General features: G+C 46.1%; 1 protein-coding gene across 1 annotated transcript in view; it reads left to right on the top strand.

Moving 5' to 3' along the window:
- Nucleotides 1-13627, top strand: part of PANK2 (pantothenate kinase 2) — a 49407-nt gene that overhangs the window by 875 nt on the left and 34905 nt on the right. Inside the window, 1 exon segment of the mRNA XM_044919029.1 lies at nucleotides 682-791. Within this exon segment, the coding sequence (XP_044774964.1) occupies nucleotides 682-791 (110 nt within the window).

Genomic DNA, 13627 nt, shown 5'->3' with positions numbered 1-13627 from the left:
TGCTTCTCCCTCTCCCACTCCCCCTGCTTGTGTTCCCTCTCTCGCTGTGTCTCTCTCTGTCAAATAAATAAATAAAATCTTTAAAAAACAAAAAACAAACGTGAAGGGGCTGGAGCACCCAGCTACAGCTTATGAGGCGGATTCAGACCCTACTGCCTCCCCCCCCCACCCCTGCCCCCCGCTTCATCCTGTGCGTTGAGTCCTTGGGAGTGGGAACCGAGGCATGTCTACTGGGGCGGCTGTGCAGGCTGAGGGCTGGGGTGCCCCTCAGCAGCCAGATGGATTGGGGAATATCTTCGGGGGGTTTTTTCAGGCAGCCATTTCTGGAGCCACTTCCATTCCTGCGCTCTGCAAGAGACAGAGACTAGCTCCCTGGGAAGGTGCCCCCCAAACTCTCAGCTGGTAGGTTCTCTACCCTGCTTTGGCCGCTACAGCCTTGCTTTGTGCTGCCCTAGGGGGCTTGAATGACCTGTCCCTTTCCCCCTAAACTTCTTTTCAACCCTCACTCCGATCCCGGCAGCCTGCGCCCTGAAACTAGGAGAGGTCCCTGCCCGAGCTGTCTGCACCACCCGCCGTCCCCCTTGCTCTTAGACAGCCCTCTGTGCTCTCCCTCACTCTCAGGTACCCGGGTCAGTAAACAATTCATGCACCAGTACTAGTTTTAATGTGTGACTCTCCCAGGGTAGCTTTGGAAAAGAGTATCTCAAGAAAGCAATGTGTAGTCCCAAAGGATGCTACTTCGCTGGTGGAATTTCAAGCACAGTGACCAGCCGTGTGGGAGACACCTTTAGGTAAGGCGTGTAGGAATCATTCAGGGATCTACCAGGCACTTTTCTTTCTTTCTTTTTTTTAAGATTCTATTTATTTATTTGACAGAGAGAGACACAGCGAGAGAGGGAACACAAGCAGGGGGAGTGGGAGAGGGAGAAGCAGGCTTCCCGCCGAGCAGGGAGCCCGATGCAGGGCTCGATCCCGGGACCCTGGGATCATGACCCGAGCGGAAGGCAGACGCTTAACGACTGAGCCACCCAGGCGCCCCTACCAGGCACTTTTCACCTGATGCTGCCCAGAAGCCCTAATCTGGCCTACGGGGAGCAGCATCCCTATTTTGGTGGTTGTCAGCTGAAGGCCTCTAAAATGCCAACTTCAAGCAGAGGAGGGAATCGGCCAGTGTAATGAGGCCTGTGGCCGGGAGATGGCTTGGGATAGTTGATGTGTCTGATCTCAGGAATCCTGGGTTTGGAGTGTGGCTTTCAACTGCAGGAGGGAGTGTAGGAGGGTGACGCAGACAGGTTACTCTTCATCACCATGGCCTGGACCATGTGGAGGGCGGAACACGAGGAAGGGGGAGAGGACATCTGCCCCCAGTGTGGGGCCCAGCCACCTATCCTTGGAGGCTTAGGAGAGCACACCTCACTTCAGGGTAAAGGCTGGGGTGGGGCTGAGGCCCAGTGCCATCCCAATCGGTTGGGGCAGACTCACCAGCAGTCAAAGTATGCTTATCAGTCCCCCTCCACCTTCTCTCTCCTGCTGAAACGTTTTCCTCAAAACCCAAGAGCCACCATGCCTTCTCTCCCTCTGGGAAACACAGACCTTGTTTGATGACCTACCGAAGCCCCACCAATGCTGTACCCTCACCTTATTTTCCTTGTTGGATACACTCAGATTTCATCGGACTTAGGGAGAATTTCTGGTCAGAGATCAAGAAGACGCCCCTTACCCTGCCAGGCTTTGGATTATTCATACCTTCTTTCAAGAAACATTAATATGGAAAACTTTCAAATACAAAAATAGAATATAAGAAAATGTATGTAAGAAATATATATAAGAGAAAATAGACGGGCTGCCTGGGTGGCTCAGTCGTTAAGCGTCTGCCTTCGGCTCAGGTCATGGTCCCAGGGTGCTGGGATCGAGCCCCGCATCGGGCTCCCTGCTCAGCGGGAAGCCTGCTTCTCCCTCTCCCACTCCCCCTGCTGTGTTCCCTCTCTTGCTGTGTCTCCTTCTGTCAAATTAAAAAAAAAAAAATCTTAAAAAAAAAAAAAAAGGAGAAAATAGAATGAGAACCCCCCCTGCCCTGTGCCCATCACCCAGCTTCAATAATTATGGACTCATGGCCAGTCTTGTTCATCCCTGCCCGATTCCCCTCTTTCTGTACAGGTTCCTTTTGTAACTCAGAGACTGAGGGGTTCAGAAAGCCAAGGGGCACACTTGGCTGGGAGAATTTTTTTTATAAAGGCCCTCTATTTCCTCCCAAGGCAGCATTAGCATTCCCTTCTTTGTTGCTTGGCCTCTGCGGGTGAAATCCCATTTGAACCAGTTTAAAGAGTGAGCAGCATTGGGTCCCTGTCTTAGTAAGAGGAGACCAAAGGGGGTGCCTCCATTGACAAGCTCCTTGGAGGGCCCTGGCCACTGCTCCTGTCCCAGAGAGGTGACATTTGGGTGTGTCCAGTGGCAGCTCGCCTGTTGCATCGGGGGGCTCCCCCAGGCTCTGACAGAGCCCTTCCAGCAGGCAGAAATGACCTATCTGGGCCAGATTCAAATTCCACAGCCCGTCTCTTGCTCTTCTAGGCGTCTCCTAGGAATGGAGTCATTTAGGCCTTGAGGTCACTTGCTTTCCATGAATTGCCCCCACCTCCCCCCAGGGAAAGCAATGTTGGGCATTCCTGGTCTAATCTGTGCTAGAAGTGACTATGGATGAAAACCACATGTTCCCCCTCTGCTCACCTTTCTGTTTTCTTCCCTGTAGCCTAGGGCCATGAGGCTTGCACCTGGTGTTGGGCACCGTCCCCCAGCATTCCACACTCCTGCAGCAGCCGGTGACAATGACAGTAACACACAGGGCTGCTGCTTACCCCATACCTTGCTGTGTGCCAGGCACTGGACTAAGCGCTTTACACAGATCAACTCGCTCAGTCCTCAACCCTATGCGACCGAATAACATTTAAAATGAGATTTCACATCAACACGTTCCTGCCCGGTGTGCCAAGATCTGCCTCATGTTGTGGTAGTGTAATAATGTGCAATATTATAACTAACGGTCTCACGGATGTTGTAACAATAGGACTATCATCATCGTGTGTGTGTGTGTGTGTGTGTGTGTGCACGCGCACGCGCGTGCGAATGGCCTGAAGCTGTGTGGGGCAAGGCAGGGGGCACAAACTAAAATGCCAGGCCTCCTGAGGCCAGATTGGTGTAGTAAACGTTATTTATTAAAGGATTCTCCATGGGGCACCTGGCTGGCTCAGTCAGTGGAGTGTGCAACTCTTGATCTCAGGGTTGTGGGTTTGAGCCCCATGTTGGGTGTAGAGATTACTTAAAAATAAAAAAATAAAAGATTCTCCAGTGCCAGGTCTAAGGCCTAAAATGAGTAAGACGCCTGCTTACCCTCCAGTGGTTGGGAATGGCTCACAAAGTGTGGTGCAGACAAATAGGCTTTCATATCATACTTTCATGTCTTTATATAATATTTTGCACCTCCTGTGTGCAGAGCATTGGGAAAGGCATCAGAGACCGAATAACAAAGCAAAGACCTCACTCCAAGAGCCCCCTTCCACTACCCATTGTTTTCAGTACAATAGTGAGTGGTCTAAAGGAGTGTTCTTGAAGCAAGGGTGGGGGTAGGGAGGAGGCACAAGTGTTGTTTTGATCAGTTATGTACTATTAATAATTACTATAATTAAATCCAGGAAAACAGTAACACTTAGAGCCTATAAGGAATAAGAAGAATGTGAAGTGTAAATTGACAAAGACACCCAAGCAGAAAGGCTACAATGAAAGGGTCTGACAAGATCAAGTGTTGATGAAAACAGAGCAGCTGAAACTTTCATAGACATTTGGGGGAATAGAAGTTGATAAAACTGTTTGCAAACTGGCAGTAGCCCACTGACACTGACCATGTGCATAACTTAGGATGTAGCAATTCCGCTCCTGGGTATGAACACCACTGCAACAAGAACTTATGTTTACCAAGATACGTGCAAGAATGTTTCTCTTGTCTTTCACTTCTTCTTTTTTAGTGCAAGAATGTTTCTTTTTTTTTAAGATTTTTATTTATTTATTTGAGAGCGAGAGTGAGAGCACAAGCAGGGGAGCTGCAGAAGGAGAGGGAGAAGGAGAAGCAGACTCCCCATGGAGCAGGGACCCCCCCCCCCCCGACGCGGGGCTCGATCCCAGCACCCTGGGATCATGACCTGAACTGAAGGCAGAGGCTTAACGGACTGAGCCACGCAGGTGCCCCTGCAAGAATGTTTATAACTGCACTGTTGTTAATAGCCCCAAACTTGTATGAGCCCAAACGGCTCTCCAGGGTAGAATGGATATAGAAGCTGTGGTAAAGTCACAAAGTAGAATACCGGGATATGGCAATGAGTACAGGTGAACATATTGCTCTACACAACGCAGATAAATCTCACAGACCTGATGTTGAGCAAAAGAAGTCAGTATACACCCAAAATGTCCTTACTGTAGGATTCTATTCCCATAAAAAGTACAGAAATAAGCAAAAACGATCCATGGCATTGAGTGTCAGACTGGTCACCTTTGGGAGGGATAGAGCCAGGAAGGGACATTCTGGGGGGGGCGACTCTACCTCCTGATTTGGAGGTAGAGTATGATGTTCTGTCTGTGTCCAGACTCCCTGTTGGAGATGCAGAAATAAACCAAGATCACCCAAATGAGAACAAACAGGCTATTCATTCAGAGCTTGCATTTGGCAGGAAGGGACTCAAAGGCAGGGAGGGGGAAGGTGTCATAGTGGGAAAGAAAGGGAGGCTCCAGGTGGGTTATGATTGGAGGTTGTTTACCCCGGACAGACACTGGAGGCTGGCTAACTAGAAGGGGCGCCTCTGTGATTGATTGGGGAGCATATTTGGTTTCTGTGGTTGGTCCTGAGTTGGTGGAGACAGGGAGTGGTGGGGACTGGGAAGAAGGTGGCAGACATGGCGTCTTGGTCGTTCTGGGCCCACCGCTGCAGAGGTTGTGGTTTGGCTTCCCAGGCTGGTTACTGCAGAGGTTTGGGGTCAGAGTTCTAGTGTCATATATGGTCTGGCCCATGTCTGCTTGTATATTCAGTCTCTCAGAGGGAAGAGTATGGGCGCTGAGAGGGGCCTCCCCTGCTGGAATGGGAGGTGGGTGAGCACATACGTACTTCCTCCAGCTCCCTCTCTCTCCCCGGGGCCTGGGGCCCCGCCTGTGAGGGTGAGGCCAACGGTTAGAGTGCTCTGCTCCAAGTCATTGCTGAGCTACGACACCCACCCCTGGAAATCGGCTTCTTGCAGCAGGCCTGTCCAAAGGTTCTTTTTCCTTTAAGGCCTGGCTTAAGGCCCAGCCACTATTGGAAGGCTTCTTTGGTTAGACCCCTCTCATTTATTAGGCTTCCTAAGTTCCCACGGCTTGCCTCAAACCCTGCAGTGTGAATTCCCATTTCCTTGCCTGTATTTCAAAAGCCTATACTGAATGTCTTTCTTCTACATACGCAATGCTGTTTCTATAAAAAAACAGCTAAAACAGCACCCAAAGTACCCACCCCCACCAAATACAACGTTTTTGTTTATTTATTTATTTATTTATTTATTTATAAAGATTTTATTTATTTATTTGACAGAGAGAGAGAGAGCACAAGCAGGGGGAGTGGGAGAGGGAGAAGCAGACTCCCCACTGAGCAGGAAGCCCCATGCAGGGCTTGATCCCAGGACCCTGGGATCATGACCCGAGCTGAAGGCAGATGGTTAACGGACGAGCCACCCAGGCACCCCAAATATAATGTTTTATTGAAGTAACATGTACATACTGGAAAGTGTACTCAGAAAGGAGATAGGGATCTGTGGCAAGAAGGGTGGAGTCTGGCAGAGAGAGCAGGGGGTGGGGGGAAGGTGAAGAACGGGAGGAAGCCCTGAGTTCTAGTTCTGGGTCCACAGCCAACTCCTAGCATCCCTTATCCTCCTGGACCCACAAACAGTGAGGCTGGACCAAGTGATGTCAAACTTCCTCCTCTGAGGCTCAGTCCCGTCAGCCCTTGAGTGTCCTTGGCTGGCTGGGTGGCTGTATGGACTTCCTCCCCCTCCTGTTTTCTCTTCTCCCATCCCCAGGTGCCGTTCCACACCATCTGAATCACTGATTTCCTAGCAATCAGACACTGTCTTCTATTTAATCAATTCATTTGTATTTCACATAAGAAGAAAGCAAAATCTTTTCATTATCACATGAAGCTGGAAATCGGCTTCTTGTGGGAGTCTTGTCCGAAGGAATGGGGAAAGAGAGAAACTGGTAATTGTTGGAAGAATGACTTCTTTCCGACTTGCTGTCACGACATCCTTAGAATTGTGATTCCGTGGATATTCATTTGCAGTCATTCTGCTATTATTACTTCCAGAATTTAAGATCCTTGGACATTTCCTTCATTCAGCTTGCAGTTATGAGGGTCTACGATGACCAGATGTCTGCTTCTAGCGAGGCTACTGCAATATAGAACTTTCAATCTGGTGGCTCGTCCAGGACCTCTCCCCCTTTTCCCTCCTGCCTTCACTGTCAGGAATTTTCTACTCACAGACCTGCACCTCAGTTCTAAGGGTGTGGGGCAGCCTGTTACCTTCTGGACTTGGCTCAGTGGTCTCCTTCCCACCCAGTCCAGCAGCAGCCAATCTCTCCCCTTGAATTTTCACCTTCTTTATAATCTAGTCTTTTTATTTATTATTTTAAAGGGGTTTTTTTGTTTGTTTATTTACATAATCTCCACCCCACGTGGGGCCCAAACTCATGACCCTGAGATCAAGAGTTGCATGCTCTTCCAACTGAGCCAGTCATAGGGGCCCTTAATCTAGTCTCTTTAAAACATCTTTTATTTTTTATTTTTTAAAAAGATTTTATTTATTTATTTGACACAGAGAGACACAGCGAGAGAGGGAACACAAGCAGGGGGAGTGGGAGAGGGAGAAGCAGGCTTTCCGCTGAGCAGGGAGCCCGATGCAGGGCTCGATCCCAGGACCCTGGGATCATGACCTGAGCCGAAGGCAGACGCTTAATGACTGAGCCACCCAGGCACCCCTAAAACATCTTTTAATTACAGAGGTAATGCATGAAAATGTGCTTGCTATAAAAAACTAAACCCCCAAACCAAACAGAGTTATTAGGCCAGAGTTTCTCAAACTTCCATGTAGATACCACTCCTCTGGAGATCTTGTTAAAGGCAGGTGCTGACTCATGAATTCCTACCTTTCTGAGGAGACTTTTTTTTCTTCCAAGATTTTATTTAAATTCAAGTTAGTTAACATATAGTGTAGTATTGGTTTCAGGAGTAAAATTTAGTGATTCATCACCTACATATAACATCCAGTGCTCATCACAAGTGCCCTCCTTAATGCCCATTACCCAGTTACCCCATCCCCCCACTTACCTTCCCTCCAGCAGCCCTGTTTGTTCTCTATAGTTATGAGTCTCTTATGGTTTGTCTCCCTCTCTGTTTTTATCTTATTTTATTTTTCCTTCCCTTCCTCTGTGTTCATCTGGTTTGTTTCTTAAATTCCACATAGGAGTGAAATCATATGGTATTTGTCTTTCTCTGACTTATTTTGCTTAGCATAATACCCTCTAGTTCCATCCATGTTGTTGTAAATGGCAAGATTTCATTCTTTTTGATGGCTGAGTAATATTCCATCACTTCTTTATCCATTCATCAGTCGATGGACATTTCCATAATTTGGCTGTTGTTGACAACACTGCTATAAACATTGGGGTGCGTGTACCCCTTTGAAACAGTATTTTTGTATCCTTTGGATAAATACCTAGTAGTACAATTGCTGGGTTGTAAGGTAGTTCTATTTTTTAAAAAGATTTTATTTATTTACTTATTTAGAGCACCAGCAGGGTGGGGAGGGGCAGAGGGAGAGGGAGAATCTCCAGCTGACTCTGAGCTGAAGATGGAGCCCGACACGGGGCTTGATCCCAGGATCCTGAGATGATGACCTGAGCTGAAATCAAGAGTCGGACGCTTAACTGACTGAGCTACCCAGGCACCCTGTGTAGGTCTATTTTTAACTTTTTGAGGAACCTCCTTACTGTTCTCCAAAGTGGCTGCACCAGTTTGCATTCTCACCTGAGTGTAAGAGGGTTCTCCTTTCTCTGCATCCTTGCCAACATCTGTTGTTTCCTGAGTCATTGGCTTTAGCCATTCTAACAGGTGTGGAGTGGTATCTCATTGTGGTTTTGATTTGTGTTTCCCTGATGCTGAGTGATGTTGAGCATTTTTTCATGTGTCTGTTGGCCATTTGTATGTCTGCTTTGGAGAAATGTCTGTTCATGTCTCCTGCCCATTTCTTAACTGGATTATTTATTTTTTGGGTGTTGAGTTTGGTAAGTTCTTTCTAGAGTTTGGATACTAGCCCTTTATCCAATATGTCATTTGCAAATATCTTCTCCCATTCCGTGGGTTGCCTTTTAGTTTTGTTGATTGTTTCCAACGCCGATAAAAGCAGAAGCTTTTATCTTAATGAAGTCCCAACTGTTCATTTTGTCTTTTGTTTCCCTTGCCTCCAGAGACGTGCCTAGTAAGAAGCTGCTACGGCTGAGGTCAAAGGGGTTGCTGCCTGTTTTCTCCTCTAGGATTTTGATGGTTTCCTGTTTCACATTTAGGTCTTTCATCTAAGGAGATTTTTGAGTAAGAACAAAGAACAGTAATTGAACATGTCCTTCACTGTCCTGTAAGTTTGAGAGACATCATTCTTTGCCTTTGCCTGTGTACTGTGCCGTTTGATAATCCTAACTTAATCCCATCTCTGGCTTGGGAGTGAGGACTCTCTGAGGTTCTGTTCATAGCAGTGGGGTGCAGGGTCTCCTAGCCTCTAGACTCTTCTATAACTCCTCATAGCACCCCACAAAGTATTGTTGCCAAGCTTACTAGGTTTTTGTTGAATTGAATTTAGTTCATACAGCAATCCAAATGATTTGGTCCTTGTTTCATTTGATTGAGGACCCTCAGCTTCCATTTTTTTCCCCACCATGTGCAGGATGAGCCACCCAAATCAATGATGAAATGGAGAACAGGGCAAAGCCAGAGACAGAGCCCCACACAGTGTCACTCAAGACCGTTGGCCAACCAACCTCATCAGTTGACCCCACCATTACTCAATTAATCAGTATTCTACGCTCCCTATGGTCATCTAACAGTTAAGAGTATATATAACACTAGGCACCTGGGTGGCTCAGTCAGTTGAGCATCCAACTCTTGATTTCAGCCCAGGTCATGATTTCAGGACCATGAGATCAAGCTCTGTGTCAGGCTCTGTGTCAGGCTCTGTGCTTAGCGCAGAGTCTGCTTGTCCCTCTCCCTCTGCTCTCCGCCCCTCCCCCCCCGTGCTCTCTTTCTCTCTCTCTAAAATAAATAAATAAATACATAAATTCTTTTTTTTTTTTTAAAGATTTTATTTATTTGACAGAGAGCGAGACACAGCAAGAGAGGGAACACAAGCAGGGGGAGTGGGAGAAAGAGGAACCGGCTTCCCGCGGAGCAGGAAGCCCAATGTGGGGCTCGACCCCAGGACCCTGGATCATGACCTGAGCCGAAGGCAGACGCTTAATGACTGAGCCACCCAGGCGCCCCTAAATACATAAATTCTTTAAAAGAAAGAGTATAACACAATTCTAGTGGAGGTGTAATCTGCTAACGAATGTTGCATAAGAGAAATTATGCCAAAACTTAATAGCTTAAAACAACACATTTAGTATCTCATGGTTTCTGTGGGTTAGGATTTCAGGTAGGCTCGCTGGGTCCTTTGGCTCAGGGTCTCTCATGAGGCTGCCATCAAAGTGTTGGCTGGGGCAGCAGCCATCTCAGGGCTCAACCTGGAGAGGAGGATTCACCTCCAAACTACTCTTGTGGTTGTTTCAGGATACAGTTCCTCTCTGAATTGTTGCTCTGAGAGCTTTACTTCCTGTTGGCTGGCCAGAGGTTGCCCTCCATTCCTTGCCACATGGACCTCTCCATAAAGCAGCTCCCAACATAATAGCTTGCTTCATTAGAGCAAGCAGGAGAAAAGAGCTAGAGAGAGTGAGAGCAGAACAGAAGTTACAGTCTTTCATAAGTTAACCTTGGAAGTAATACCCATCACTTTTGTAAATTGTACTCGCAGGGCAATTTACCAGGACATGGGGACCATTGGGAGTATCACTGTAGAAGTTTTCTGCTCTAGAAGGGGAAGGTGGCTCCGACCTGCAACAGGACATATATATGAATTCTTTGTCCCAGCAATCCCAGTTCTAGAAATCTAAGGCAAAGATACACTGGCAAAAATAAACAAAGATGTATGTACAAGGCTAATCATTATGGCACACTTTGTAAGTAGCAAAAGACTGGAGCAAAAGTAGCAAAAGTAGCTCAGTGGGTTAAGCATCTGCCTTCGGCTCAGGTCATGATATCAGGGTCCTGGGATCAAGCCCCATGTTGGGCTCCCTGCTTATTGGGGAGCCTGCTTCTCCCTCTCCCCCCTGCTTGTGCTCTCTCTCTCTCTAATAAATAAATAAAATCTTTTAAAAAAAAAGAAAAGGTGGAAAATGTATAATCTTTTATTTAAGAAAAAAATAAAGCTTTTAGTTAGGAGATAAGGCTTGGTATCCCATGTGACTCTACTGGGAGAGGACTTTAAAAGCTTGGGCGTGGTTTCCTCTGGACTTTGCCCCACACAGCTTTCCCTTTGCGGATTTTGGTTTTCATCCTTTCCCTGTAATAAATCTTAGCTATGAGTACTACTAAAGCAAAAAGAATTCAGACTGGAATCTCTTGTCTATTTTCATGAAAGGGTAAACCAAAAACTAAAAGCAAAAATGGTTACCTATAAAGAAAGGGCAAGGGGGCGCCTGGGTGGCTCAGTTGTTAAGCGTCTGCCTTCAGCTCGGGTCATGATCCCAGGTTCCTGGGATCGAGCCCCGCATCGGGCTCCCTGCTCAGCAGGAAAGCCTGCTTCTCCCTCTCCCACTCCCACTGCTTGTGTTCCTGCTCTCGCTGTGTCTCTCTCTGTCAAATAAATAAAATCTTTAAAAAAAAAAAAGAAAGGGCAGGAACAGAAAGGAGGGTTCAAGGACAGAGGCTAGACTTTTCTGGATGTACCTTCTTTTGTAGATTTGACTTTGGAACCATGTTACTGTTTTACATAATTATATAATAAAGTTAAATTTAAGATTTTTTATATCTTGGGGCACCTGGCTGGCTCAGTTGGAAGAGCATGCGACTCTTGATCTTGGGGTTGTGAGTTTGAGCCCCATGTTGGGTGGAAAGATTACTTAAATAAATAAAACTTAAAAAAGAGTTTTTATATCTCTAAAAATTGAAACAAAATGGGGCAAAAAGAACTCAATTGTGTATTGAATTGATGCCTGAATCACACAGAGAGGAATTATTTCAACTTTTAAGCACAATAATTTGATTTTTCATCTCTAGTGCAACATATCCTTAGGACAAAAAGAACTGCAAAGAAATCTTTTTTTTTTTTTTTTTAAGATTGATCAATGGAGTTTACGTTCTGCAAACTCCTGAAGACTTTTTTTTTTTTAAGATTTTATTTATGTATTTGACAGAGAGAGAGACATAGCGAGAGAGGGAACACAAGCAGGGGGAGTGGGAGAGGGAGAAGCAGGCTTTCCTGCTGAGCAGGGAGCCCGATGCGGGGCTCGATCCCAGCACCCTGGGATCATGACCTGAGCTGAAGGCAGACGCTTAATGACTGAGCCACCCAGGCGCCCCTGCAAAGAAATCTTAAACAGTATTTAGTGATCATCTTGTTGGTAATAATATTGGTATTTTTATTCTGAAACTATTATCTCTAATGATAAAGCAAATAAGTATTGAATGTTGTTAAGAACTTAGATTTTTAGGGCAAGATAAAAGAGAACTATAAAGCCAAAGGAATTAAGTAAAAACTCTACAACCTTAAAAATGAATGGAAAAATATTAGTATAAATGTATGATATATTTTTCTCTTTAAAAATATATTTTCTAGCTCTATCTGCCAGAAGGGCCTAGAAACTGAACAACCCAATAGCAATATGCACTTCTGGTGTCCAAATTGTGGCCTCTAAACATTATTTCCTACTGATAGGAACAATTACTCCTGTAAAACAGGAAATTTACAGAGTTGAGGTTGGAACCTCTTGTCATACCAGAGAACAAGGAAGCTAAGACTATCAGAGTCATGCTTAAATGATTATAGAGTCAGTCTGAAGGACTTCCTTCGACCAAATGTGGCACAATTTGAACATCAAAAAGAAGAGTGACTCCAATGGATTGAAATTCATCAAATATGTTTTAAAATGAATGAGTTCATAATAATACTAAAAAGAAACTAATTCATGAGTCACATCTAGAAGATACTAGAAAACCAATTCATTCTGAAAACTGGTCAATAAAGAGAAAAAAATCAATCCTGCCTTAAAAACAAAACCAAAAACAAAACAAGGCTCCTGGCTGGCTCAGTCAGTAGAGTGTGCAACTCTCATCAATCTTTTTTTTTTTTAAAAAGATTTGTTTATTTATTTGAGAGAGAGAGGGAGAGTAGGGGCAGAAGGAGAGGGAGAGAAAGAATCTCAAGCAGGCTCTACACCCAGCCTGGAGCCCGAAGCGGGGCTTGATCTTACTACCCTGAGATCATGACCTGAGCCAAAAACCAAGAGTCGGGGGGCGCTCAATTGACTGAGCTACCCAGGCACCCCATGCAACTTTTTTTTTTTTAAGATTTTATTTATTTGACAGAGAGAGAGACAGCGAGAGCAGGAACACAAGCAGGGGGAGTGGGAGAGGGAGAAGCAGGCTTCCTGCTGAGCAGGGAGCCCGATGAGGGACTCCATCCCAGGACCGTGGGACCACAACCTGAGCAGAAGGCAGACGCTTAATGACTGAGCCACCCAGGCGCCCCGCCCCCGCAAAGCAATTCTTGATCTTGAGGTTGTGGGTTTGAGCCCTACGTTGGGTGTAGAGATTACTTAAAAGTAAAATCTTAAAAAAAAAAAAAAAAGAATCAGGGGTGCCTGGGTGGCACAGTCGGTTCAAAGTCTCAGTTTCAGCTCAGTCGTGGTCTTGGGGTTGTGGGATGGAGGCCTGAACTGGGTTCTGCACTCAGTGCGGAGTCTGCTTGGGACTCTCTCTACCTCTTCCCCTTCCCTGCCCCCCCCACGTCCTCCCTCTGTAGAGAGAGAGAGAGAGAGAGAACACGAGCGGGGTGAGGGGCAGGAGGAGAAGCAGACTACCCGCTGAGCAGGGAGCCTGACGTGGGGCTCGATCCCAGGACTCCAGGATCATGACCTGAGCCCAAGGCAGACGCCTAACTGACCTAGCCACCCAGGCACCCCACAATCTTGCCTTTTCTATACAAGTTGTACTTCAGGATACCAAAGAGCTGATGGGTGAAGGTTCTTTATAAAAGAATTCCAGTTAATTAAGTGCAGAAGAGATAAAAGAATTAGAATATCACAATTTTGCAGCCCCTAATAAAATAATGAGTGTATCACCATTAGGCAATGTCACTAATAGTTGCTGAATCCATTAGGTAAAAAGCTGATGGAGAACTTTATAATGGATGGACCAGTCTGATGATCCCTGAACCAAATGACCAATCTTAACATCTCAAAAAGAGATAATAATGCAAAT

This window comes from Neomonachus schauinslandi, chromosome 10, assembly GCF_002201575.2.
Source record: "Neomonachus schauinslandi chromosome 10, ASM220157v2, whole genome shotgun sequence".
NCBI classification, from domain to species: Eukaryota; Metazoa; Chordata; class Mammalia; order Carnivora; family Phocidae; genus Neomonachus; species Neomonachus schauinslandi.
Note: the sequence above shows the minus strand (reverse complement) of the source record. Positions and strands in the feature narration are given on the sequence as shown.